Source organism: Arctopsyche grandis, chromosome 7, assembly GCF_051622035.1.
Source record: "Arctopsyche grandis isolate Sample6627 chromosome 7, ASM5162203v2, whole genome shotgun sequence".
In the NCBI taxonomy this organism is placed as follows: domain Eukaryota; kingdom Metazoa; phylum Arthropoda; class Insecta; order Trichoptera; family Hydropsychidae; genus Arctopsyche; species Arctopsyche grandis.
In genome coordinates this window covers 14,387,317-14,413,001 of record NC_135361.1, presented here as the reverse complement: position 1 = coordinate 14,413,001, position 25,685 = coordinate 14,387,317, and the positions used below count along the sequence as shown (strand labels likewise).

The 25,685-nt window shown below is 33.8% G+C and overlaps 3 protein-coding genes across 3 annotated transcripts in view; 2 read left to right on the top strand and 1 right to left on the bottom strand.

The window, feature by feature from the left end:
• Positions 1 to 6,176, top strand: part of LOC143914706 (uncharacterized) — a 15,810-nt gene extending 9,634 nt beyond the window's left edge. Inside the window, exons 9-21 of the mRNA XM_077435006.1 lie at positions 23 to 120; positions 205 to 432; positions 804 to 1,017; positions 1,091 to 1,263; positions 1,743 to 1,917; positions 1,996 to 2,217; positions 2,499 to 2,752; positions 2,842 to 3,071; positions 3,479 to 3,606; positions 3,738 to 3,905; positions 3,980 to 4,333; positions 5,949 to 6,089; positions 6,154 to 6,176. Of these exons, the coding sequence (XP_077291132.1) occupies positions 23 to 120; positions 205 to 432; positions 804 to 1,017; positions 1,091 to 1,263; positions 1,743 to 1,917; positions 1,996 to 2,217; positions 2,499 to 2,752; positions 2,842 to 3,071; positions 3,479 to 3,606; positions 3,738 to 3,905; positions 3,980 to 4,333; positions 5,949 to 6,089; positions 6,154 to 6,176 (2,408 nt within the window). The remainder of the gene's footprint in view (positions 1 to 22; positions 121 to 204; positions 433 to 803; positions 1,018 to 1,090; positions 1,264 to 1,742; positions 1,918 to 1,995; positions 2,218 to 2,498; positions 2,753 to 2,841; positions 3,072 to 3,478; positions 3,607 to 3,737; positions 3,906 to 3,979; positions 4,334 to 5,948; positions 6,090 to 6,153) is intronic.
• LOC143914068 (dopamine D2-like receptor) overlaps positions 1 to 25,685 on the bottom strand; it is a 281,762-nt gene that overhangs the window by 176,203 nt on the left and 79,874 nt on the right. The gene's annotated exons all lie outside the window — the stretch shown is intronic.
• LOC143914682 (uncharacterized) lies at positions 6,171 to 25,685 on the top strand. Its single transcript, XM_077434975.1, has 13 exons — positions 6,171 to 6,259; positions 6,441 to 6,557; positions 9,668 to 9,862; positions 10,281 to 10,503; positions 11,489 to 11,706; positions 14,205 to 14,385; positions 14,461 to 14,639; positions 14,716 to 14,855; positions 14,942 to 15,164; positions 23,006 to 23,173; positions 25,070 to 25,280; positions 25,365 to 25,444; positions 25,539 to 25,685. The coding sequence occupies exons 1-13, from the start codon at positions 6,209 to 6,211 to the stop codon at positions 25,677 to 25,679; spliced, it is 2,127 nt and encodes a 708-aa protein (XP_077291101.1). The 5' UTR covers positions 6,171 to 6,208; the 3' UTR covers positions 25,680 to 25,685.

The window sequence follows — 25,685 nt, the reverse complement described above, 5'->3', positions numbered from 1 at the left end:
AACTTTATGTGTTTGTTTATAGTTTCAGAAACTGAATCTGACAGCCCATTTCAATGTTTGTATGATATCGAAGCCATTCTGGATGAAAGGCAGGTCGTCCTCGACGATATTGCTTCTAAAGTACGCGTACAAACGTATTTTACGACCGTATGTGCGAATTTATTCGAATTCTACTTGTGAAATATATTGTTTTATCTTTTTCAGGTCGAAAAAATAATGACGAGAAATGGTGCACTGGTAGATGGGGTGCTGAAAGTGACGCAGGACGTCAAACTTATCAATTCCAAGGTTGATTCCATCAAGATAACTTCTGATGAAGAGCTTTTGGTTGATACCAGAACCCTCATTGATACAGCTGGAAAAGTCAATGACGCAATTACTAAACTTGAAGAGGGTGTTTCGCACGTTATACTTAAAGAAGGACCAGTTGAAGTTAGTACTAAAATTATATGATTCAAATCGAGAACTCTTACTACGTAAATAATTATAATATAGGTATAAATCGTACAAACTCCCTATTATATAAATTTTTTTTGTACAGATCGAGTTACAATTACGTATAATTAATCATTAAAAATCTATATGATCCAAGTTTACATTTTCCATATTTTCCTTTTCGTCTTTTTCCTTCCACCTGCGTTCACAGTCAATTAGTGTTGTGTTGGAATGATCACATATGGAATTGGATAGGATTATTATGAGCGATGCTTTTGTTACGAGCCAATTAGCTATCGTGTGAGCTTTTTGATATCAAATTTACCTTCTTATTAGCTTGTCTGCTTTTTTTTCTTTTCACGTTGTAGATAAAAGGCACGCTCGAAATCAAGGGAGATTTGACTATGGAAAATCTATCAGCAGTTAAATTAAACGTCGGCACTGTAAACGGAAAACCGTTTGTGGGAGACGCTTTCCTGTTTAACAATGAGACTCAACACTTACGCGGAGAATCCTTTGTCGGAAAAACAATCAATGTGAAAAAACTAACATCGCCACTATTCAACTCGTTTCTAAGCACCGGTAATGTTTAATCTGCACGCTTTCGTATTACTTTTAGCCCATTGTGTATCAGATTTTATGTGATCCTTCGCAGCATCCGTTTTCCAGTCGCTAGCAGCCGAAAATATCGTTTTGGTTAATAGAAAAGCCATCAACGACATCGAACTGGACAGTATTGTCTTGAAAGGCTATGAAGGGACCATAATGGGGACTAAAACGTTTGACCGTCTCACCACTTACGAAGCTGATACCGAAAGGCTGGGCAAAGTTTGTTGATTTTGTAATATATTCTGATAAGTCAAAACTTGAAAGAAAAATAAAAAAGAGCAATTTTGACCGCCGTCAAGCGAAATTTCAAAACAAAAAGAAATATAAAAGAATGAAGAGTATTTTATTTTTTACCGAGAAACAATTCCATGCCATTTTTGAGATATGTGCTTTTATCATTTTTCTGAACTGTTACCAAGCTTAACAACAAATTTTCCTTTTTTTATATTATTTCAAATATAAACATAACTTAATCTCGACTGGAGTTAATCTAATTTTTCGCAGAATTTCGCGCTTTGCGAAAAATTTACTGTACTTGTCTGTATTTTTTCGTTACAATTCATTTATTTAATCTATTCATCTCAAAACGAACAATTAATCCTTCATATATTAAGCGAATTCGTCGTAAATCATTTTGAAGGAAAAATTCAGTCAAAAATATTCCCTGGCTTCGTCATATTTTTCAATGCTATTTTTAGGAATTGCTTACTCCCTGGATTCAAAGGTCCCTAAATAACGAAATTCCCGTAAAGAATTTGGTGGTTGATAATAACCTTACAGTGTCTCATCTGTTCGCAAAAAGGATTAACGGTATCAATGTAACCGAGTTAATGGATTCTATATATCAAAGAGGAATACATGGAGGAATAGAAGGTAATTTTTTATTACATAATTAAAAATTAAAAGATGCTCAATTGGATCAAAAAAAATTACATTTCAATGAATGAACAGGTGACATAACATTCCTTTCGAATTTGAACGTGACAAGCTTACACACTGATTTGATGGAAAACAGTAAAGTTGAAGAGTTCATGACTAAAACAACTGAACAAACAGTTACCTCGACCATAAAAATCGACAGACTCTTATCTAAAACTATCAATGCTAAATCAATAAATACTTTGAAACTAAACGACGACGTAGCAATAATAGGAAGAAAGAATGTAGTTAAAAGTAAGTTTAATTTAATATATAAACTGTTATAATTGAAAGTGGCACAAACCACTTTTCTTCATTTGGAGAAATATCTCGCAATACATTAAATATAATGTTTTGCGTTTTTACAATATTTAAAAATACTGGTGGCCTTCCAAGATTCTTGGCATATCAAATTAAAATAAGTGATAAGTCAAACATAAAGTGTTTTTGGAATTGAAAATTGGACTTCCACAACTTTCAATTAAAGCAGCTCATATAGTGAAATTTGAAGCATTTCTTAATTTCAAAATTTTAAGGTCCAACCACGGTATTTGATTTGGACGTTGCTAAAGATCTCCGCTTAAACTGTGGTTCGCAGAACCAAAGCTTCTGTAACATAATCCCGACGAAACCTGAAGATCTTCTACAAATGTACAACGGCCCAGTAACTATAGTGGGTACTTTAACCGTACCAGAATTGAGGTTTACGAAACACGCTCGCATGAAGATTGATGAGATACCGTTTCACACAGAGATCGAGTCTTTATTTTGGATGACAGACAAAAGCCAAGTAATGTATTAGATTAGATACAATATAATAAAATATATAGCTGCTTTCATGTGTATTATCTCCGTGCATTAAAACTTGAATGTTCGTAGGTAATTACGAGCGATGTCACATTCTCCAAAGGAATATCTGTGCCACAAATATCGGCTGAAGTAGTAAACGATCAACCTATAGAAAAAATATATTCGACTGTGAATGATAGAAGAAACGTGTCCCTGCTGCTGAAACACGTCCAAGTGAATAATGACGTGATCGTTCCAGAAAATACCCAGTGTTCCCTAATAAAGGAGATAGATAGGACTGCCGTAAAAAAGATTGGAACGTAAGCATTTAATTTCGCCCCGTGAAAATATCCAAATGTATTTTATCAGACGAGAGGTTTATGTTGAAAGTGGAATATGTGCATACATATGTGGACCAATTTTATCTCTTGTATGTATGTACATATGTATATAAACGTATTTTATATAAAGATTCGTACTATATATGTACATACATACATATGCATATGTAGTTAAAGAAAGGTATTTCTCCCTTCGAAAAAAGTATTCATAAAACGATATAATTTTTGAACTATAAATAAATCCATACTTTCATATTCATAAAATGCTAAAAATAAGCTCACTTTTCAAATGTGCTTATTTATAATTTAATATTATATTATGGCATATTACATATACTATCTCTATATGTGTATCTATGTATTAGTATGTGGTATTTAAATTTCAGATATCACATTACGGGAAAGAAAACGTTCACGGATACGGTAACCGTGGATAATCTGAATACGGAATACATGAATAATTTGAACATGAACGAAATCGTTTTGAAAAATAATGAAAACACTAAATTCCACGGTATCCTTTTTATTACTTTATTCCATGCTAATTTTCAGCCGGATCGTGCGATCGTTTAACACTCACAGACATCGCAGATTTCCTGCATCCGAATTCAATTAGAACTCAAGACTAAATAAATTACTTTGCAGGCAATATGAATTTCAAAACTCTGCGAATACACGGCGATATGGTGGTAAACACGAATTTTGATTCGTATTCCATCAACGGATTCAATTTGCCGAGCATTTACGAGAGAGCGGCCAAAATCAACGAACCAGCCGTATTAGAAAACGTTCAGTTTCTAAATAAAATAAACGGTGAGGTATCCGAATCTTCTCGATCCTACATCTTCCTCTGCGAATTCTGATGTTTATTTTTTCACACTTTTCAGTTGAAAATCTGCAAGTGCGCCAAGGCGTTCTAGCCAATATTGGAAATATCTTGCAAGACACGTTTAAAAATATTCACGTATACGTCGAAGGAGATGTGCACGTTCGAAATGCGAATAATGTGCGGCTCGTTAATGATGTGTACTTTAACGATTACATGAATAAGGTGGTGCTGAAAGATCAAGAGTGCGAAATAAGGGGTAGTAAATATTTCAAAGGAGATTTGGTTGTCGAAGAAGATTTTTACGCTGACGTTGTGAATGGTTCTCCTTTCGGAAAACTTTTCGCCGAAGCCCTGACGGTATCGGGATATCAAGAAATAAGTGGAAAGCATACCATTCAAAACTTTATAGCCCGTATGTTTAAGTGATCTATATTTTATGCACACATTGAACTTTCCATCGATACAATAAACATTGTGTGAATATAAAATCAGCATGATTTCGATATTAACTAGTCTAATTTTCTTCGATAATACGAGAGTTCGTAATGGAAAATTATATTAAAGTACGGGGCTTGATTTTAATGAAACAAATATGTAATTTGTTCAGCTTGTAATTTTGCATTTTGTTTATTATACTTTGTTTCTCAACGGATCGGTTTCAATGTTGGCACTAAACACATTGTATATATGTACATATACATACATATGTATGTTGTGGATATGTATATCGATTTCATTTTATGCTTAGTAATTTTGTTGCCGTCTACCAAACACCTAAAACAACTACACAAGTGCAACTTTGTATCGCTGCTAAAGAAAATTATTATCGGTTCAATATAAATGTGAAAAATATATATAATGTACTCTCGATTATCTTGAGTAATTACGGATAATCCGAACTATCAATTTTTGAAATCGTTTCTATTGCTGTAGTGACACGACACTCGAGCATTTAAAACCCGGATCAATTAATTCGCGATCAATCCACTACTTGATGTTTTCCCGATCAACATTTCAAAGTATATGAAAATTTCCATGAATCTGCATATTTCGAATACATATGTACATATGTACACATATATATATATATATATATATATATATATATATATATATATATATATATATATATATATATATATATATATATATATATATATATATATATATATATATATATATATATATATATATATATAAACAAGATCTTATTTAAAAATGTAGACTAGATAGGATATTTATGTTAGCATAAAAATTAAAAATTATAGTCATCACTCCAAAACAGATTAATACAATTAAAATTTTTTTTGTCCATACCTACTCCATTATTTTAGGGTGAAAACACATAGTTCGAGTCAAGAAAAGGCATCCTTAGTTCATTGTTAATTCGTACGATCTTATTAATTCGACAAGTTTCTCCTACATTTCTTCAAATATGGGATTTACCGTTATCAATTTCTGTCAAGCTTACATATATCAATACGAAGACAAAATATCACCGAAAACACTCCAGGAGTGATTTTTGGGATTGTGTGCCGTGAATATGTGTTAAGCGGACTGCATTTTTTAAAGTATCTAAAAAACCATGTGCCATGTGCCTTTCTGTGTGATTTTGCCCTTAAACGTTACGGCACGCAACTGGTATGTATGTACAAACGGGTCTGGGTCACTGCATCGAAATTCGAAAGCCGAAAGATCGAAAAGAATATATGCATGGTAAACGGTACTATAAATGTATGGTAATACTACCCGCTCTTCATATGTATGCATGGTAAACGGACTATTTCACATATTGTCATAAAAATCGCAAAAAATCTTTATTTTTCGACAATCAAATCACTTTCGATGCAGTGAGGGCCACCGATGTACAAACATATGTATGTGTGTAGGTATATAATGATCGGTCAAGTCGCATTGACTTTTGCACGAACCCAACAGTATATGTAGATAAAACAATTTACATTTGAACTATGTACATGTGGATACATTATTTTCACACCCTGATCAGATACGATTTTGAGTTTCAGCATCGATCGAAATCGATTCTATCAACGGAATACGAGCGGACGAGATGATTGACGTGACCGCAGAGGACGACTTGTACATAGACGGGGACGTGAGGTTCGAACACTTGTCCGTGACCGGCGACCTGTTTGGCGAATTAGAGAGTCCTTGTGACCTCATAGAGGCCGTAAAGTCCTACGGGACACTTCCTGCCAAGCGATGGAACAGGGTCATTGTGCGAGGAGGCGTAAACTGGGATTACGGCGACGGCAATATAACCAGGATGCTGGAAGAGGCCGTGCTGCGTGACAGAGATACAGTAGTTGAATCCGTGGTAAGGCACGCCTGCACCAAACTGCGCAATTAATTCCCGAGCATAGCTTCATATTTACGGCATACACCAGACACCGTAAAATGCCGATGCCAAACATTTAACCGATATGACGTACACTTGCGACGTGGCCAAAGGCGATGTTTAATCTAGCTATGTATGTATGTATGTGTCTATTTTCCAGGTCGAACTGGAAGGGCTCGTGACGGCACAATCTGTATGGAGCGATAGAATCATCAACGATTTTGATGTTGAATATTTAATGCGAGAATCTTTGAAAAAATACTCCGATGTACCACAGGTATGTGTTCTGGGTTGATTGATCCAAATGATGTTCATATATTATGCTTTATTTAAATTAGCTTAAAATAATAAAAAAAATCACCATTTTTATTGGGCAGAATATTATAGACTCCATACTTTCAAAATAAAAAGATTAAAAAAATACATATGATATATGTATGTATGTATGTATGTAAATTGCCCAGGGCATAAATGCTCGTAAATTAAATACCTGTTATCATTTACTGCTAAATTAATATACATATAACGTCGATATTTCACTGTTAAATAGTTTATTTTTTTACCAGAGGAATACACGTTTTCTTTTCAAAATTTGCATTGTTGTAGGTATTTGTGTTTTATGAGACGTTCATAACAAAAACTTCAAAAGTTCATATTTCGTCTACTGTCTGCTTTTATAACTACGGAAATGGTTTATATAATCAATCAGTCATTTTCTATGACTACTTTCTGATTGTGGCATAATATACATATGTACATAAGTAGGTAATAACGTACAAAGTACTAGGGATTTCAATAATACCGATATTTTCACTACCAGTGGTATCGCCAGAAAAATGTTATTATAATAGAAGTGGCTTTAGGCGTTATATTGTTGTCAAGTGACGATTGTCCACAGACATTCCTAAATAATTTTAGCAGCGGTCGTATTTGATGCTTGGTGCTCGACTATTTCTGATAAAAATCTCTCTGTTTGTTTACATTACTCGCAAGATGGACAAGCATCATTAAAAATTGCACAATGCATTAAAAAACACACAATAAACAACATGGGATACATTTTTATAAGTAAATTTATCTAGTTGTATTCCATGCGTTGTAGCGTAGTTATGGAGACGTATCGCGTAATATTGAAACAATTTTATTCGTAAGGGACCTACCATTATTACAACATTTCTCTAGGTACCGCTTTCTAGCGGTATTGATTTATTTAAGCAAGAAGTAAAATAAAATTTAATTAATAACCAATAAAATAATTAAACTTATTAAAAGCAGACTTAATAACTAATTACTTTGATCAAAAGTTTTTAATTATATTTTAATTAATTACTTTTTTAGTTATAAAAACATGTGTTGAATCCCTCTACCCCGCGTGTATTGCCGAGTCAAAATCAGTGAGTGTCAAAATAAAAGTAAATAAACTTTTGCGATCTTTGCGGAAGGGGGTGGTTTATTTTTTAAATTTTATAATGTATTTAAATAACTGTCAAGTAAAAAAATATGTTTCTGAAAAATTGTAATGCGACGAGGCTTATAATTGTTAACAGTCACTTATAAATCATGTTTTAGAAAACAGTCTCACAAATAATTACAATATTTTTAGCATATTTAAAATTGATCATACATTTAGCGGCTCCTTTAAATAGCAGGTCAATAATAATATTGAATACTGACTCACTCTTCGAGTAAACTATACAACCTAGATGACACAACGTTTTATTTTGAATTCAACAAAAAAAAATTGAAATTAATTTATTTCGGTACTACTCGTATCCTATTTTGAAATACCGTTTTCGGTAGTACCTACTGGTATTAGGATACCCCGAATGATATCAAAGAGGATTTGAAAAATTCTAGTTGGATGAATTGAAAAAACTATTGAACAAGGCAATAATAGAATTTTACCAAGCAGTAAGTGATGCAAACAAAACATTTTTTTTTAAGAATACTTGAGAAAAGCGGCATAGCCGGTCAAACCAAGAGGTTTATTAATACAGAAAATTATACAAATATCATATAAGATAAAAAATAAAAATCATAAACAAAGAAAGCCGAAAAGAAATATAAAGAACTCAAAATAAAGAAAAATAAAATAAACTTAATGATTACCTTAAAATAAATTAGTTTTTGTAGTTCTTCCTTTTATAAGTTTAAGTTACTACAAGTTACAAGTTAATTAGATAGACCATTTCAAATTTTAACCACTCTAGTCGTAAAGAAGGATTCTCTAATTATTTTGAAGTAAATATATTTTTAGAGTCTGAGAGTATATGTGTGTATGTACCTCTCAGATAAGTGTTGAATGTAAGGAGATTTATCAATTAATTATCACCTCTAATTCTTCTCGTCTCCAAAGTGGGAAGATTTAGCCTCATATCATATGAAAGCGATTTAAGTTCAGGAGGCTTTTTGTAATTTGTAAGGCATTTTGTAATTCTACGTATATTATTTTCAAACTTAAAACTGTCAAATATTGTGATATAAATCGTTCCAGTAACAAAATTCACATCTAAAAATGTTTACCGAGCTTTTTAAATCTATAAATACAAGTAATACTAAATTGTATCTTGCTATATAAGATACATAATTAAAATAGCTGTGCAGTTTCCAGAGTAGTCCGTCTTCCATCTTAGCTATTCTCTTTACAATCATATAAATATATGCTAAATGGCAACATTCTTTTCAAATTAAAAAGTGATTATGCATATGTACATATTTACAAAGTCGACTAAAAAGACCATCACATATGTATGTATTATGCATATTATGTTATGCCAGAGCACGCGTCGCGTACATCAATCACCGTTTACGACGAGTCTTTTAATTTGATGTAATATGTGGTGCATTCATCTCTCAAATTTTCCCATGAAAGCATGTGATGGCACTCACGTTCCATCAGTGCAAATGATTTCATGTTTATATACAGATTCAAGTTTAATTACTGAAATTCCAGTGACACGGTCTATTGGGTGTGAAAAAAAGTCCTTTTTAAAAAAAATGTTTACATAAATTTTCATTTCTGCATGTTTGTTTATTATATTCAAAAATATTCATTTATATTTATTATATTCAAATTTAAAATTTATTATATTCAAACATTTCCATTCACATTAATTTCTGCATGTTTGTTTATTTTAATTGTTTTTATTTTATTATTTTCTTTCTTTTGTTTCGTAAAACTAGTGTGACACTTTGGGGCAACATGTCAGGTCACACTGGTCATTTTATTGTTATTATAAATAATAAATTAAATTAAATAAATAAATATTATATTTAATAAATCCAGAGTCAAAATTAGAAAATTCGCTACATATTGAGGTCAATTTGGCTTTCTCTGAAAATATCATAATAAGTGTAATAATACAGAAATAACATGATTTTCTATAGGTTATTGAAGGGAAGAAGACGATAAAGAATAACTTATACACATTGAACGCAGCAATAACAGGCTTATTACAATCGGAAATCGTAAACGGCTTCAATGTATTAGAAATCAACAGAACTTTGGTGAGAATAAATGATGATAATTTCATCGAAGGTGCAACAGTGATGGAAGCAGACGTCGAAATAGATTCATTATTTGTAAGTAAATACCATACAATATGTAGATATAATATAATATAAAGAGAATTTTCTACTCGTTTGCTCTCTTCGCATTCTTTACTCTTGATTAACTCGGCGGGAGAGGATCCGAACTACTCGAACCTTTTACCCTGAAAATGTATTCGGAGCTTCTGGTTCATAAAGCTTCGACCGCAAAAAGGACCCAGTACCTTCACCATTAAATCATTATGACCAGGCGTCCTTACACAGCCTACTATGCCATGCAAACTCTCAGACTACTGGATAAGTGATAAAACTTGTAGCAGGCGAACGAGCAAGATTTAAAACCGCCCTCGAATTAAATCGACCGGCTGCCTCCCGACCATCTTATCAATTCTGCAAAGGCCCACTTAAAAACTAAGTAATCTTTTTCCGAATATACTTTTTTTTCTTTTAGGTCCCCGGGAAAATACACGACGTTTACGTGGACGATTTGGTCTACGACGGCGACAGCAGGACAATAGAAAGCGCTCGTTTCGAGACGATGGAAATCGCCAGCAATTTATACGTCGATTATGTCAACGACGTTAATTTGGACGAATTTCTCAAGAGCACGATCAAATTAAACGGACCCGAACAACACATTTACGAAGATGTCGTCTTCGGAGGGCTAAAAGTCGGTAAGTGAATCGAATTTTTTCACGATCGGTTTATGCTCTGGTTTATGCACGGTTGGTTTATCGGTCTACTTCACGATAAGTGATTTTTAACAAATGATTTGAAATAAGTAAGCGATAAAAGCAATGGATACATCTTCTGGTTGTGATCTGGAATGTTAACTATTATATCTTTTCGTCACTTTAAGGGCGAAAACACAATAGCTGGTACGTAGTATGTTTTTTTTAGAAAAAAACGCAGCACCCCTAGCCCATATATGTACATGGTACACAGTCCCAAAAATCACCCTGTTTAGGCCTGTCTTTAAATGGTCAGTTACTAATTCCCTATTTCGGCCAGTAAATTAAATAAGTTGACAGAAATATATCAAAATAGTCAGTTATTAAAATAAATGCTCTTCAACTAATTTAAATAATTATATAAAAGAATCATATAGTATTTGAATGAAACAGTCAGTAATTCAAATGGATGACACTCACACGAACAGTTTGGTGATGTGTCTAAGATTTTCGAAAAACATGAAAACGGAAATCAAATCTCTGTACGATTTGAACATTCCTGCAAAAAAATACATGAAATGTACTTTATAAAATGCATCAAGGGCTTCAAGCCAAAAATTAATATCGGAATATATTAATTGGAAATATCTTATAATTTGACAGTATTAAAATAAAAATGTACGGTAAAACCAAATTCTGAGATGCCAGAATCAGAGGTATCAGCATATTTGGTGTACGTAAGGTCAAATATTCAAATATATAAAAATTTCAATATTTATTGAAGAATTACAACAATACATAAAGGTTTGAAATTGGTTACGAGAAAAAAAGGAATATAACATGTTAAAAAGCTCTGCATTAGTATGTTGATTAGATGCGGTTCAATTTATTTTTTCAAAGCAGATAGATCTAAACAACTTTCCCTTTTCTCTTTTTGCATCGGGGCGGGCAAGGGTCTAACTGAACGTTTTGCTTTTCAATTTTCCAGACGAGTGCAAACTGGATTCGATCAACGGGATGCCGTTCGACAACATTGTGGTAGACTCGGTCTACGATCGCGTAGACGTCTACGGTGATAAAGTTTTTATGCAAGACACACAAATACGAGGACCGGCTTTCGTGGACATCCTAAACAGCTTCGACGTGAGACAAATGTACCAAAATACGGTCTTTTCGAACGACGACGTCGTCATCGACGGTCACGTGGTATGTCCTAGTTTGGCTGAATCAATTTGTTTCGACTATTTATCTTAACGTGTAAACAACTTTGATCGTAGCCCGTGGCTGTATTTAATTTATTCAAACCAATAATTAAATAGGAGTTTCGAAGCCGTGCGGTTTTACCCTGAAGCTCTGGGGTTTTGTAATAACCTGATATTCACTATTGTTGCCACGTGCGCAATTTTGTCGGGCGATTAATACAGTCTCGGATGATTGAACAGTTGATATGTGTATGGTTTCGAAATGATAATTTTTCATTTAAAATCTATATATGTACGGATTCATCTTACTAAGGCTTGAGAAGATGCTTATGAATCTTTTAATTCGTTTCAACAACATTAAACATTTCAATTAAAAAACACAGATAAATTTAAAATATATTCCTACATACACTTCATTGATTAATTGGAAATTTTTGTTGACAAATTAATAAAAAATAAAAAGCTTCTAACAAATATCTTTCATACGTTTCTGAGAATATGAAACCCTTTTATATATTATATAAATAGTCTGAGGCTATACCAACATATGTAAATATAATGAGATTTGCCACATTTTATTGCATTACATATAAACACTTTTTCAATTTTATATGCAATCAATTTGGTAAAACACCATTTTTGTTTCAAGTTTAATACGGTTTATATAATACATACATGATGAGCCACGCCCAGGTGCCCCGAAAACGGCTACCACGGAGGATAACATGACAAAAATCCACGATCTCGTATTGGCAGACCACCGATTGAAGGTGCGTGAGATAGCTGAGACAGTAGGCATCTCAAAAGACCTTGCTCTCATCTCAAAAAAATGCTCTTCCACCATGACAACGCACCGGCTCACACCTCTGCCCTCGCCACGGCCAAATTGGTCGAATTGGGCTACCAACTGCTGCCCCATCCACCGTATTCTCCAGATTTGGCCCCGCGCGACTTCTTTTTGTTTCCAAACTTGAAAAAGTCACTCGCCGGACAGAAATTTAAGTCGAATGAGGAGGTCATCGCCACCACGGAGACCTATTTTGCAGACCTCGAGAAAACGTATTTTTTAGACGGGTTAAAGAAGTTGGAGCATCGCTGGGTCAAGTGTATCGAGCTAAAAGGAGACTAGTTGAGAAATAAATCGCCACTTTTCCAAAATTTTCGTTTTCTTTTGTAGGCTAAGTACTTATCGGACCACCCTCGTATGGACATACATATGTACATATGTATGTATATATACATATATGTGGTACTAAGAAAAATCATTAAGCCCTAGAAATTTTATACACCTCTCTGGTTAGAAACCAATTAGAGTACAATTCTACCATTTGGTCTCCTTATTTAATGAAACAAATTAACATAATAGAGTCAGTGCAAATAAAGTTCATTAGATTCATCAAATTTAAATTTTTTAAAAGTCATAATCATTATGTCAGTAACGTTATTATTTATAGGAAACTTAATTTGCTAAAATTATATGACAGAAGGAAAATTAACGATATTTCAGTTCTGTGTGGTCTTCTTAATGGCACTATTAAATGCTCTGACTTGGTGAGTTTAGTGTGCTTCCATGTGCCGGGTAGATCAATTAGATGTAACCATCTTTTTGATATGCCCAGGTTTACCACTAATTACTCATTGAACTCAGCTATGTTGAGACTGCACAGAGTTGGAAACGAATTGTCCATGGTCGATTTATTCATTGTTAGTAAATATAACATGAAATCTATTTTATTTAAATATTTTTTTAATATAATGTAATTTATTTTGTAGTATATGAATGTATGTGTATTTTTCTTTTATATTTCATTTTAATTTTTTTTTTCTTTTTCTTTCTCTATTTCCAACATGTAAAATGGTCAATTTTTTCTTGACCGTAAAATAAAATAAAATAAAATAAATTTAAAGCAAGAAGAGACACAAGAAATAGGATCAATATGAGGGTGAAAATTGTTAAAAGAAGAGCAAAATCTATATAAATATTTTTGTAAAATGAAAATACGGGAATAGTGCATACCTATAGAATTAAGTAAAGAAATCACAAAAAGTAGTTCTAAATAAATTTTTTTATTCTTGAATAATCTCAATATTTTTTTTTGAAAAATATCAATTTTTTTATTAACTATTTGATATAATGAAATAATTTATAACGTGATTGGCCCGTATAATATGATATTTATCATTTTCCTAAAAGGATTCTCACTCATCAAGCTATTCGACATCAAGCGTCCTTATATCTCATATTGTTGCTGACATCTGTAACCAATAGTCAATTAAAAACTACTTCAATTCTACATACAATAAAAGTAATTGGATTATATCAGCAAATTTCATATATAGATAAAATAAAGCTTTTTTCATATAAAATAAATAATTCATACAAAAAAATATCAAACCAGATTAAAATACAAGGGCTATATCACACAAAAAGGAAAAAAAACTCCATTATATTCAACGATCCAATATAAGGGAATTCATATTAAAACCGTGCTTGTATTTCAGATATTCAAAGCACCTGTTGCTATAAAAGGAAACATAGAAGCATCAGAGACGGTGAACAGAGTAAAATTAAAAGATTCAATGAATTCCGGTATACAACGCATAGAAGAAACCCGCAAAGTCGCTGACGAACTTATATGGCATACGCAAAATAATATTAACAATTTTTTAAACGAAATTAACGGTAATATTTTAAATTGTACATATTATAAATTTGTTTGAACCAAAAATATGTATAATTTTTAATAACATTTCGTAGACCTATCGGTTGAATTTTTATACGCTGATGTTATAAACGACGTAGAAATTTTTGTAAGCGAGTTTAAAACTACAAACGTCAAATCATATAAAAATCAAGCTATACTCAATTTCAACGCATACAATCCAGGAACTTTATGCAATTTGCAAACGTTTTGTTTGTGCCCGAAACATTATGCGGTAATTATATACATATATACAAATCAATGGATCAAATTTGAATTATAGAATCATATTAAACTTGTTAAAATTTCAGATGCGCATTTTCGAAGATGGCTCTTCGGTCGTATTCCAAGAGACAGAAACACCGATGAGAATATTTGATTTGCTGGCGCCAAATGGAATTTCCATCGAATTGATCACGACTACTCTGAGTCTCAGCAGGGAATGTTTGAGGTTGAGTTGTTATTTATTAAACCAATATAGTGTATATACATACATACCTGTTGAACTGTTTTAGTATGAACGTGATGGTTTTTCAGTGCTGCTGAAGCGAATTTGGACAAGTCGTGGATATATTGGAGAAGGGAAGATCAATCGGAAACTTTTTCGACAGACATTAGACAATTCATCCCAGGCTTTATTTCAGACGTCAAATCTTTTTATAGTGACGGTCAATATTATGCAGTAGTGAGCCAGTATTACGACGTTACCATGGACACTTTTAATCTCGATACGGTGGTGCTTCGATTAGATATACATAAAGTAAGACTAATTAAAATTGTTGTATATATGTACATACATATATGTGTATAATAATATATATCAAATTCTTAAAATATTATGAAACAACAATTTTGATCTGTGCAAGAAGTTTTTTTTTGTTTTTTCGCTTTGAGAAGTGAACCGATAAAATTTCAACTTTTTCCGGAAATTTTCAAACGAGAAATTTCTAAAAAAGTATTTTTGTGTGTAAATAAAGACGGCTTTCCTCCCTTTATATTATCCGAAGTGCGTTTAATCAACGTGCAGGACCAGTTCTTTGAATTGAGGAAAAAATGTTTGACTGAAAATTTGGAAACACCGGAAACTTTTTACATTTTTTCCAGTTTCTACAATGGGTAGATACACTTAGATGCGAAACTCTCACTTTGATTGCCTTTTACTGCTGCTATAATTGAATTTATTTTTATTTGGGTACCAAAAAAGTTCCGAGTACAAATATATGTACTCGGTATTTAAAGCTTTTGATTTCATATAATACCAACAAATATATTTAAAAAATAATAATATATGAAAAATATGTATAAGCACTCATTCGGTTCTAGTTATATATTCTAATATTGTATGCATATGTGTGTATAACGTGAACTTATTCAATCGTTTTATTATAAGATCTGTTTGCTTTGTCTAGTGATGTGTGCGATATGTATTTTTGATTTTTTTTTGATTTTTAAATGCTTTTTATTATTACGAAATTATGTTCACAATACATCTTATATCTATTTTAATAGCTACTGATCTACTGATCATTTTCTATTTTACAATTTTAATTTAATTTGGTAATCACAGTATTATATTATTCTAATGTTAATCTAAAGCATAATAGGAAAAAGAGCTCAAAAACCTATTTACAATCCTTATAAATGTTCATAATACATCTAATACATAATATTAATTATAGACTATCTAAAGTCGATGAACTAAAGCAGATTGTGTTTAGGTAATCTGTGTTTATACCTGAAGGGTATAGACATTTTGTTGTAATCACCGAGACTCTTCACAAGTGTGTTAGTATGGTTATTAGTGATTCTTTCATATAATCTACTGGTTAGTTTGTTAGTAATGTCTGTAACAAACGGAATATTATATATAGCATGCAGTTTTTTCAGGTTAGTATATATGGGTGTATTATAAATTATTTTAAGGGATTTATTTTGTATTACTTGGAGCTTGGAAAGGTTAGTATTCGAGGCGTTATTCCATACAGGTGAAGCATAGGTTAATAATGGTAATATGAGCGCGCGATATAATTTTATTTTATTTAGCGTTGATAAAGAACTATGGCGATTAAATATTGGATATATTGAGGATATACCCCGCATCGCCTTGCATTTCGCTGCCTCAATGTGAGGTGCCCATCTCATTCTTTTATCAAACGTTACTCCTAAATATTTTATTACTGACTGCCATTTCAGACTTTCTCCAGAGGGGATTTTCAGATCTGAACTTGGCTTATGTTTTCTAACACTAAAGAATATGGCGTCTGTTTTGGTTTGATTAATTTGAATTTTCCACTTAGTGAAGTGTTCAGTCATTGTTTTAATTGCAAATTCAAGATTTTTAAGAATAGTGTCTGGCTTTTTGCTACTTGTGAAGCAAGCTGTATCATCTGCATATAGGGCTATGTGACAGTTTTTTGGAATAGGTATGTCATTTATATATATGGAGAACAAGAGTGGGCCAAGCAAGCTCCCCTGCGGAACGCCAGCTGCGATTATTTTTGGAGACGATAATTCATTATTTACGCTAACCACTAGCTTTCTATGAGTTAAGTACGATTTGATGATGAGAATTAGGTAGTTTGGTATTTTGTTAATAAGGAGCTTATGAATGAGTCCATCGTGCCAAACCGTGTCGAAGGCCTTTTCTATGTCGAGACATACCATTCCGGTACTTCTCTTCATATTAAAGTTCTTCGTCACGTGTTCAGTTAGTCTTGTTAGTTGTTGGGTCGTGGAATGTCCAGTGCGAAATCCAAATTGTTCATTTATTAATTTCTTATTTACGACTTTAAGTAAACGTGTGTAGATTATTTTTTCCAGAATTTTTGAAAGCGTGCAAAGTAAGCTAATGGGTCGATAATTGGCCGGGTTTTTTGAGCTTTTATCGGGCTTAAGTATGGGAATTACGTTGGCTGTTTTCCAGTATTCTGGGAAATACCCGGTGAGTAAACATGCGTTGAATATTTTAGATAGTGAGACTAAAGCTTTAAATGGAAGTTGTTTGATTATGATGTTATCTATTGAATCTCGCCCAGGTGCCTTTTTATTTTTTAAATTACGTATTATATTTTGGATTTCACACGGATGCACCAATTTTATATTTTTAGTACTGTTAGTGGGAGTTTTTGTGATGATTTTAATGGACCGGTTGACTTTATTATGCGTTGGTATGTGATTGTAATGTTGTGTGAGTGTGTGATGTTTTTGGAAGGATTTTGATAATAGTTCTGCTTTGTCGCAATCACGCGTCACTGAGATTCCTGCATCATCTAATGGAGGAATCGAGTTTTTTGTCCTGCGAATCGCTTTAGCTAATTTCCATAGAGAGCCATCAACTGAGCTCAATTTTTCTAATTTTTTAGACCAAGCTTCATTTTTGATTTCTTTGATTCTAATTTTAATTTGATATGTGAGCTTATTAATTAATGTTTTCAATGCTGGATTTTTTGATGTTTGCCAAATTTTACGGAGTTTATTTTTACTTTTAATTAGATTTGCAACAAAGTCAGTTATCTCTAATTTGTGTTCAATGTATTGTGTCTTAGGTATGTGAAGGTGTTTGGATCGAGTTATTGATTCCGTTAGGTGTATTATGGAGCTGTCGATTTCGGTTTTGTTTGTGAGTGTGGTAGAAGTTAGAATGGTTTGGTCATTTATGTACGACTTGAACTCTCGCCAGTTAGCTTTCCCGTAATCCCAACTATGCTTGATGATTTCCTCGGGTTTCCCGTCGATTGAGAAGATTATCGGGAGATGATCAGACGACAGGGTTTGAAGGGCATTTGGTGTCGATATTTTTGGGCAGTTCTTGACGAGGACAAGATCTAGTGTGGATGGTTGTGAGTTATTTGTGGGATAGTGTGTGTATGTATCCGGATGAAGTAAGATTGTATCTGTTAGTTGAATGTATTTAAAAAGAGTTGTGCCTTGTTGGTCAGTATTTACGCAACTCCATAACGGATGTTTGGCATTAAAGTCACCAGCTACCACTACCGAACTACCAATGTTAAATATTTTGTTAAGATCGGATGCCAATAATCGTTTTTGGGGAGGATTGTAAGCGGATGCTACTATGTGACGGGTGTTGTTAATTGTTAGTTCTAAATTTTTTTAGCGGCGGAGTTATTACGCGACAATGTTTAATTGAGGATTTTATAAAAATGGCAACTCCCCCTCCATGCTGTTCTCGGTCTTCGCGATAGCAGTTAAAGTTAGGTAGGTTAATACGGATATGAGGTTTTAAGAAGGTCTCGGAAATTAAAACTATGTCAACACAGTACTCACCGATCGCCGACTCTAGTTCGTCAATCTTATTCTTAAGTCCACGAGCATTCCAAGCTAGAATGTTCAGGCGCCTCCCGTTAATCAAAGACATCGAGATATTCGACAAGCATGAGTGCCAGCTCTAGTTTGTCGGTGCAACCGCTAGCCTTGGCACGAATCTCCTGGAGGATCTTCAACATCTTCGTCATAGACGCCATGGAAGTTAGGTCTGTTGTTGGTTGAATATTGGGATTGGTTGGTTGGTGGGGTTTTTTAGGGATATTTGGGATATTTGGTGAAGGATTTTTAATGGTCGGTAGCTTTGGGAAGTTATGATCGTTAACGACCGGGATATTTTGTGGCTGCACCACTGGGAGTTTCCAAGGGTTGGCTTTGACAATTGATGCTCGATTCTTCCTCGATTCCAGCATTTTCAGATAGCTCTGTCTTTTTGGACAGTCTTTGAAGTTAGCGGGGTGAGATCCTGAACAGCCTGAGCAGACAGCAGGGGTAACTATCCCTTGATTGCATTGTGCGGTAAGGTGAGCGCCGGCACATTTGACGCACTTGGCCTGCCGATTGCAGTTTTTCGCAGCGTGTCCATATTCTTGGCATCTGAAACATTGAGTAATATTTTGTGATTTACTAGTATATTTAACGACACTGACCTTTGTGTAACAGATGTACCGGATTTCTTTAATCTTCTTTGCCGATACCGATGGCTCGAAGAACACCAAGTATAGCTCGGTGGCGTTGCTCCTAGGCTCCTTCGTCTTCATCTGTATGACTTTGGTTACAGGGAATCCCTGTCTGATGATGTCATCTTTAATATCAGCTTCCGGCAATTTCGGCAAGCCACGTACGACACTTTTTATTTCCTTTTCCTCCTTCCTGGAAAAGGTATGGAATTGTCGGTCTGGTGTCAATCCATCCCGAAGTTTTTTAAAGTCTTCAAGACTTTTACATTGTATCTTGACATTATTTTGACCAATGTAAGTCATTGTGAAGTCTTTTATAAACTTCTTGATCGACTCGATCATGCTGCCGTGAGTGCCAGTAGCTGTCATGATGATGGGCGGGATTCTTCCACCGCTTCTGGGGACATCGGAAACTTCCAAGAGCCCTTCAAATTTGTTTTTCTCCTGAATTTTAAATTCAGGAGCAACATCTTTCACGTTCTTTGCCGTATGTTTTGGAAACTGCCACTCGGTCTCCATCTGAGCGGTCTGAGAGCAGCCTGGTTGAGGAGCTTCGGTTGTAGTTATCAGTGTCTTCTTAATTCGCTTTTTCAGGTTGGATCCTCGCATGGTGCCAACATGTGTTCGTTTGGTGTTCGTTTTGTGGGGGGTGTTTGTTTTGTATGTTAAAAGGTGTGGGTTTTTTGACGGTATGGCGTATCGCTGTATTATGAGCGCTCGCACAGAGAGTACGTCTTCGGCACGTCCGTTCTCACGGAGCGTCGAGAGACGAGTGTGATATGTATTTAAAAGTTGAATTAAGCTCTCAAGGGCTTTCGATTGTTGTTAAAATTAATTAATTCTTCAATTGTTGTTGAAGGTCAATACGATTGAATCGAAAGATTAATTTTGACCTCCAAATATATAACTCCTACCAGTAAGAATCCTTCACAGTCAAAAGCCCTTCCAGATTTCTGTAATGGTTGCCTGCGTGTGACATAGCTTTAAATATCTCAAAAAGAGGAAACAGAATACATCAAAGGAAAAGAGGGAGATAGAGGTAAAGAAAGGGAGACAGACCCCTTCTTATATCCAACAGAAAATTCAAAGGAAACGAACAGCCCTTCGTTTTAATTTTTCACATACGTATATGAATCTCGCAAACGCAAAATTACTACACCGCGAGCGCACACTTTTATCTGAAGTTTATTTTAAGTGAATGATCCCACATCTTTTATTATTCAAACCGCTCGATGCAAACTTCACCGCTGCAAGATACATCTCCACAAAAACTTTCCGGCTAACTTTTGTCGTGATGAATATGAAACTTTTCATACATTCATCGATCGCTTTTAATGAAACACGTGTCGTTGAAAAATCTTCAAGCCATTCATGATGCGATTACTCAACGCAAACAATCAACGGAAAGTGGAGTTTAAAATCTTAAAAAGAAATCTCCACACTGTTTTCGGTAAAGTTTTTTGCAAACATTTCTCTAAGTACACCGCCTAATTAATTTACCCGACCGTTTCTGTATTTGTATTTTTTAATCTGAAGCCTTTTTAGCTGGAATAAAATAAAGAAAGAAGAATCGTCCTCCTTTTTTCCTTTCAACTGAGGCTTAATGGCTTTCATTTGTGTCCGGATATATACGTTTTTAATTTAACTTTAGGGAGGCGATTGCGCGTGACGATCTTCACGGAAGCAGAGGGTTGAAGCGTGATAAACGTAAAAATTATCACGCGTTAAAGATATGTTAGGAATCTTTGCGTGTGGAGGTGCCGAGATGGCTTCAAATTTAATTTAATCTCATTAGCCCCAAGGTCCTCCCCCTCAGTGAGGAGTGGGTCTATTTCGCAGACTCCGAATCCGGTCGAGATTGGATATTTAAGTGCCACTTTGCCTCTTTGACGATAGTTCATTCAACAGTCCTCCATTTGCTTTCATAAGAGGAGGCCGTATTGATTTTTATCTCGAAAGATTCTGAGGACTCCCGCTTCCATTACTGAATATTACCGGCAAAAAGCCCATTTTCTTTTAAATAAAACCTCACTTTTGAAAGTGTTGTAAGCGCGGAATAGGTTCGCCTCATTCATAAGAAGATATTCGAATCGCTTAAAATTGTCCCACGATAATTCTTTCGTACATCGTTTCAGCTAACTATATGTACATACATATATTGTATATATTCAATAGACGGTAATGAAAAGTTAACCATTTGAAAAATGACTTCTAATGTAAATTTTATGCGAAAAACGAAACAACAATAATGTATTCGCAGAAGTTTTAAAGACCGCAAATTAAGAGCCCTCACTTTTTCCACCGCTCCAACATTTGCATATGTACCGAGTTAAGTTTTAAGCCGAGCAAGGCAAGCTACTCGTTTTTATTATTATTAATTTTTTTTCGGTAAATTTAAACTTCATCAAAGGGCTGCTGGCTTGCTCTCTTTCAGAAGTTGCCTTGTAAATATTCATGAATGACAAAAACACTCCCCGAAGAATTTTGACACTGTTAGGTCAAAAATATGTTAGCGAGTTGGTAAACGCGATTCAGAAACGACCTGTTCGTAGTATGTAGTAGGTGAAAGAAGTCGTACCAAACACAAAAAAAAATTGAAACGCCAACATAATTTATTCAAACAAACCATAAAGGGTCTTGTCAAAACAGCCGCGATCATAAATCTCCACCCGCAAATTGAGAAAGATGAAAATGGCTTTGATTTATGATTTTTTATCCCGCATAAATCGTAAATATTTCCCGAGCGTTTTGTGTATATTTGTTCCAAAGCGACCGATAGCTCGTTTCCCACATTAAATAACAATATTTTTCCATCATGTAAGATTTAAAGTCATTGCATGATTACATCGCAATCTAAATGAATGGTATCATCGTACTATATATTACAATATTATTCTATTATATATTTGACTAAAAAAGAAAAAAACTCTCGTATAACATTATTCCATGAATATTAGAGGGTTTAACTACTTCTGACTACGACAATCTGATCACAGTAACTTTAGTGCGATTGAAAATTGGATTCGACGAATTTAAAGCCAAACTGAATTCCAGCAACTTGAGATGCACGCGTGTTTGTCTAACATTAATTTATAAGCATACATATTATTATTTCCGTCAATGACCCAGTTCCCGCCACATTTAATAAAAAGTTATTTATTTTTAGCTTTTTTTTCAAAATTAACAATTGGGCTCATTTTATAAAATTACTATGTACATACATTGCAATCAGTACTAGCTAGTTATAAAAGAATCGGCATTTCAAGTATGAAAATGTCTGAAAATGGCCCACATTTTATTTACGTATTCATTATATAAAGTTCATTGTGTATATTGAAACAGACATGCAGGTAACATAGATCGGTACAACATTGCAATGACCGACCACTCGGGCTTTTGATGACGGATGTACGGACAATTTTTGGCTTTTTGACAAAAAGTCAATACAAAATATTTAAAATTCAGTAACAAAAAAATAAATCTTATAATATAATAGCCAGATAGTTTCATTACAAATTTTCATAAAAAGTTTTTCCAGGTTAGGAATAAATTGAGTAGTCTGTGACCGTAAAAATAGCTCACAAATAAATACAAAATGTATTGATGTATTCGTTCAAATTAATATATTGTTATATTTCAGAAACAAGTGACGTTGATTCAACGAATACCCAGCTACGCCTCTTGGGTTTTGGACATAACACAAACGACCAGAGGTATACAACTGGTGGTCGGCAACACTTTCGACTCGGTGAAGAGATCCAGTGACGTCGAATCTCAGATTCTGCGGTTCAACCCAGCCCTAGTCCAGGTAATGGAATTTACCCCGAGGGGAGCATTATCACCGTCATTAGTCAGCTTTTCCGGCGGTTCACTCGGATTTTCCGAATTTTCCCCGCCGCCATATCCCGCACTTACGTGAGTCAATTCCCGCAAAAGCCGAGAGCTCGACGAATCTTGCGGAAAAACGCAAAGACGATACGATCCGAGGAAAAACCAGAATGGACCGAAGGACGGTAATTCAAGTACACACCCGCAATTGAATAATGGTAAAATTACACGTGACGTCAGTTCCCACAATCTTGGTTGAGGGGGGGACCGACCGGGCCGGGCTAATTAACCGCACCATTAAAACTGTCATCTCCAAGGAGCACAGTGGTGCTAAATGTGCGTGCCGCGCCAGTTATTTAACTTGCCTTGGCATAAGGGCGAGAATAGCGAATGTGCGCCTTCGGAAACATTGAAGTCTAGTTCTCTGGGGGGGGGGGCTTAAGGACCAACTCCGAGTGACAGTCGAACGATTTCACTTCTGCGTATCGTCCAATCTGCCCCTGTTCATTGTCTTTATATATAATATATTTAAAGTACCTACATATTTACAGACATTAAAAACTGTTTAAGTGAATTTGACATACTGCACAAATAGATAATTTATGTACTATAAACCATTTAAATTCAAACTGTCATTGAATGAATTTGATTAAACATGGAATTTTAATTAATTGTAATTCAAGTATTATAGTATACTATCATTTGAAACACATCGTAGCTTGCTGGTTTAGCCATTGTTTACAAGATAATTTGGGAGATTTGGATATAGAGTTTGATATTTTATCTTACATAATTGTTGTGACGGATCCAATAAAATCAGCATCCTCCCCCCCCCTCTTTTCCTAGCACATTCATCGAAAATCCAAATATGTAGATTTTTAAATGAATCTAAATTGTAGAATGTGTGTAGTGTTGATTTACAAGTTTGTTCATAGATGTCACTTTAGGGCAACCTGTTATGGTACCTAAGGTAAAAATAAAATACATATATTTATAACATACATATGTGCCATGACATGAATAACCCCAAGGCGACACATGTATGTACATATGGTTAGACTATTTTTTACATACGCATTAAAAAAATTTCAAACATAACAGGAAATATAATACAATAGTGACATTCTATGAACAATCACCATTTTTTTTTCGAAATACAGTAAATTTGCGAGAAATAAATTATGTTGGTAGCATTTTATAAGATTCAAATTCGATTCTTTAATTGAGAAACTGAGGAGAAGGATACTAATGTATTGAATAGGTCACGACGATAAATCTAGAAACATCGGGAAATTCTAACAGGAAATGGCCGATCTATGTTTGTTTACTTGAACTCGAACCTACGACCTCTACTGATATACAATAGATCCAACAGTGCACTACTCTGTGGCTATATAAAATTAAATAAAAATTAAGTAAAAAATATATTTTATAAAATAAATCTGTACATATTTTTTACGTTGTAGCAAATAATAGAATAACCGTTATTATTTTCTGAAATATCAAATACAAAATATTAATATTATATATATATTAAATATATTACATAGTTTAAAATCTATGAATAAGCTGAAAAACTGCGTATTTAAAAAATGCTTATTACATATATCAATTATAATTTAATTTTATCGCATGAATAATCATCAGACATATGTATAATACCTATATAATAGATGTATTAAAATCCGGATAGAATATTTCCGTTCAAAATTATGATGACGCAGTCGGAGAGTTCCTTATGAAATTGGCAATTACGTTTTATTCCTTTTACCCATTTGCGATATACATATGTATCTATACAAAATAATTTTCCCATCAACAAAGCAATCCACCCTGAAAGTATTTTTAACTTATGTATTATAATTGCTACTTTCAGTTCGAATTTATACAATCTATCTTGACTTCTGGATGTAAATCAATAGTCACTGTTACTATAAAGGAATCGCACATGTTTATAATCATATCGCAAAATAATTATGAACCTTTAATGATTTGGAAACATGACGGAGACACTAATCGATATAGTTTATATCAAAGTTTAACATTCGAAGCTACAGTGAAATCATTGGCAGTGGCTGAAGTTTCAAGTATACTTTAACCCAATATGAATATATGTATGTATTTTTATGTAAAATTTTCAAGATTGAAATATTATTGGAATTTATTTTCAGATAAAAATAAACACGAGCCACTCCTATGCGTTACAACGTTTGATGAAAAATTACATATCTACCAACATACATTTTCCGAGGTGAAATACTTATTTTTAAAAATATACTACTCCTTTATATTTGTATTCTATTTCATTTTTTTTGTAATCAAAAATATAATAAAATATTTTACAGAAATGGAAAAGACATACTTCAGGATATTTTCCAGGAATTCAAGGAGTTGTTCATTTTTCTATTGCAACAGAACATTACTTATTAGCTATGTCTCAAAAAAGGAGCAAAATTATGTGGCTGGTGGCTCAAGGAGTTTTTTAAAAATAT

Excerpts from the sequence above, each read along its gene's own strand:
- LOC143914682 (XM_077434975.1), top strand. The coding sequence starts at position 6,209 with ATGCTGGAAGAGGCCGTGCTGCGTGACAGAGATACAGTAGTTGAATCC. Across the intron at positions 6,558-9,667 it reads AATACTCCGATGTACCACAG|GTTATTGAAGGGAAGAAGAC; the intron begins GTATGTGTTCTG and ends GATTTTCTATAG. Across the intron at positions 14,640-14,715 it reads TGTGCCCGAAACATTATGCG|ATGCGCATTTTCGAAGATGG; the intron begins GTAATTATATAC and ends TTAAAATTTCAG.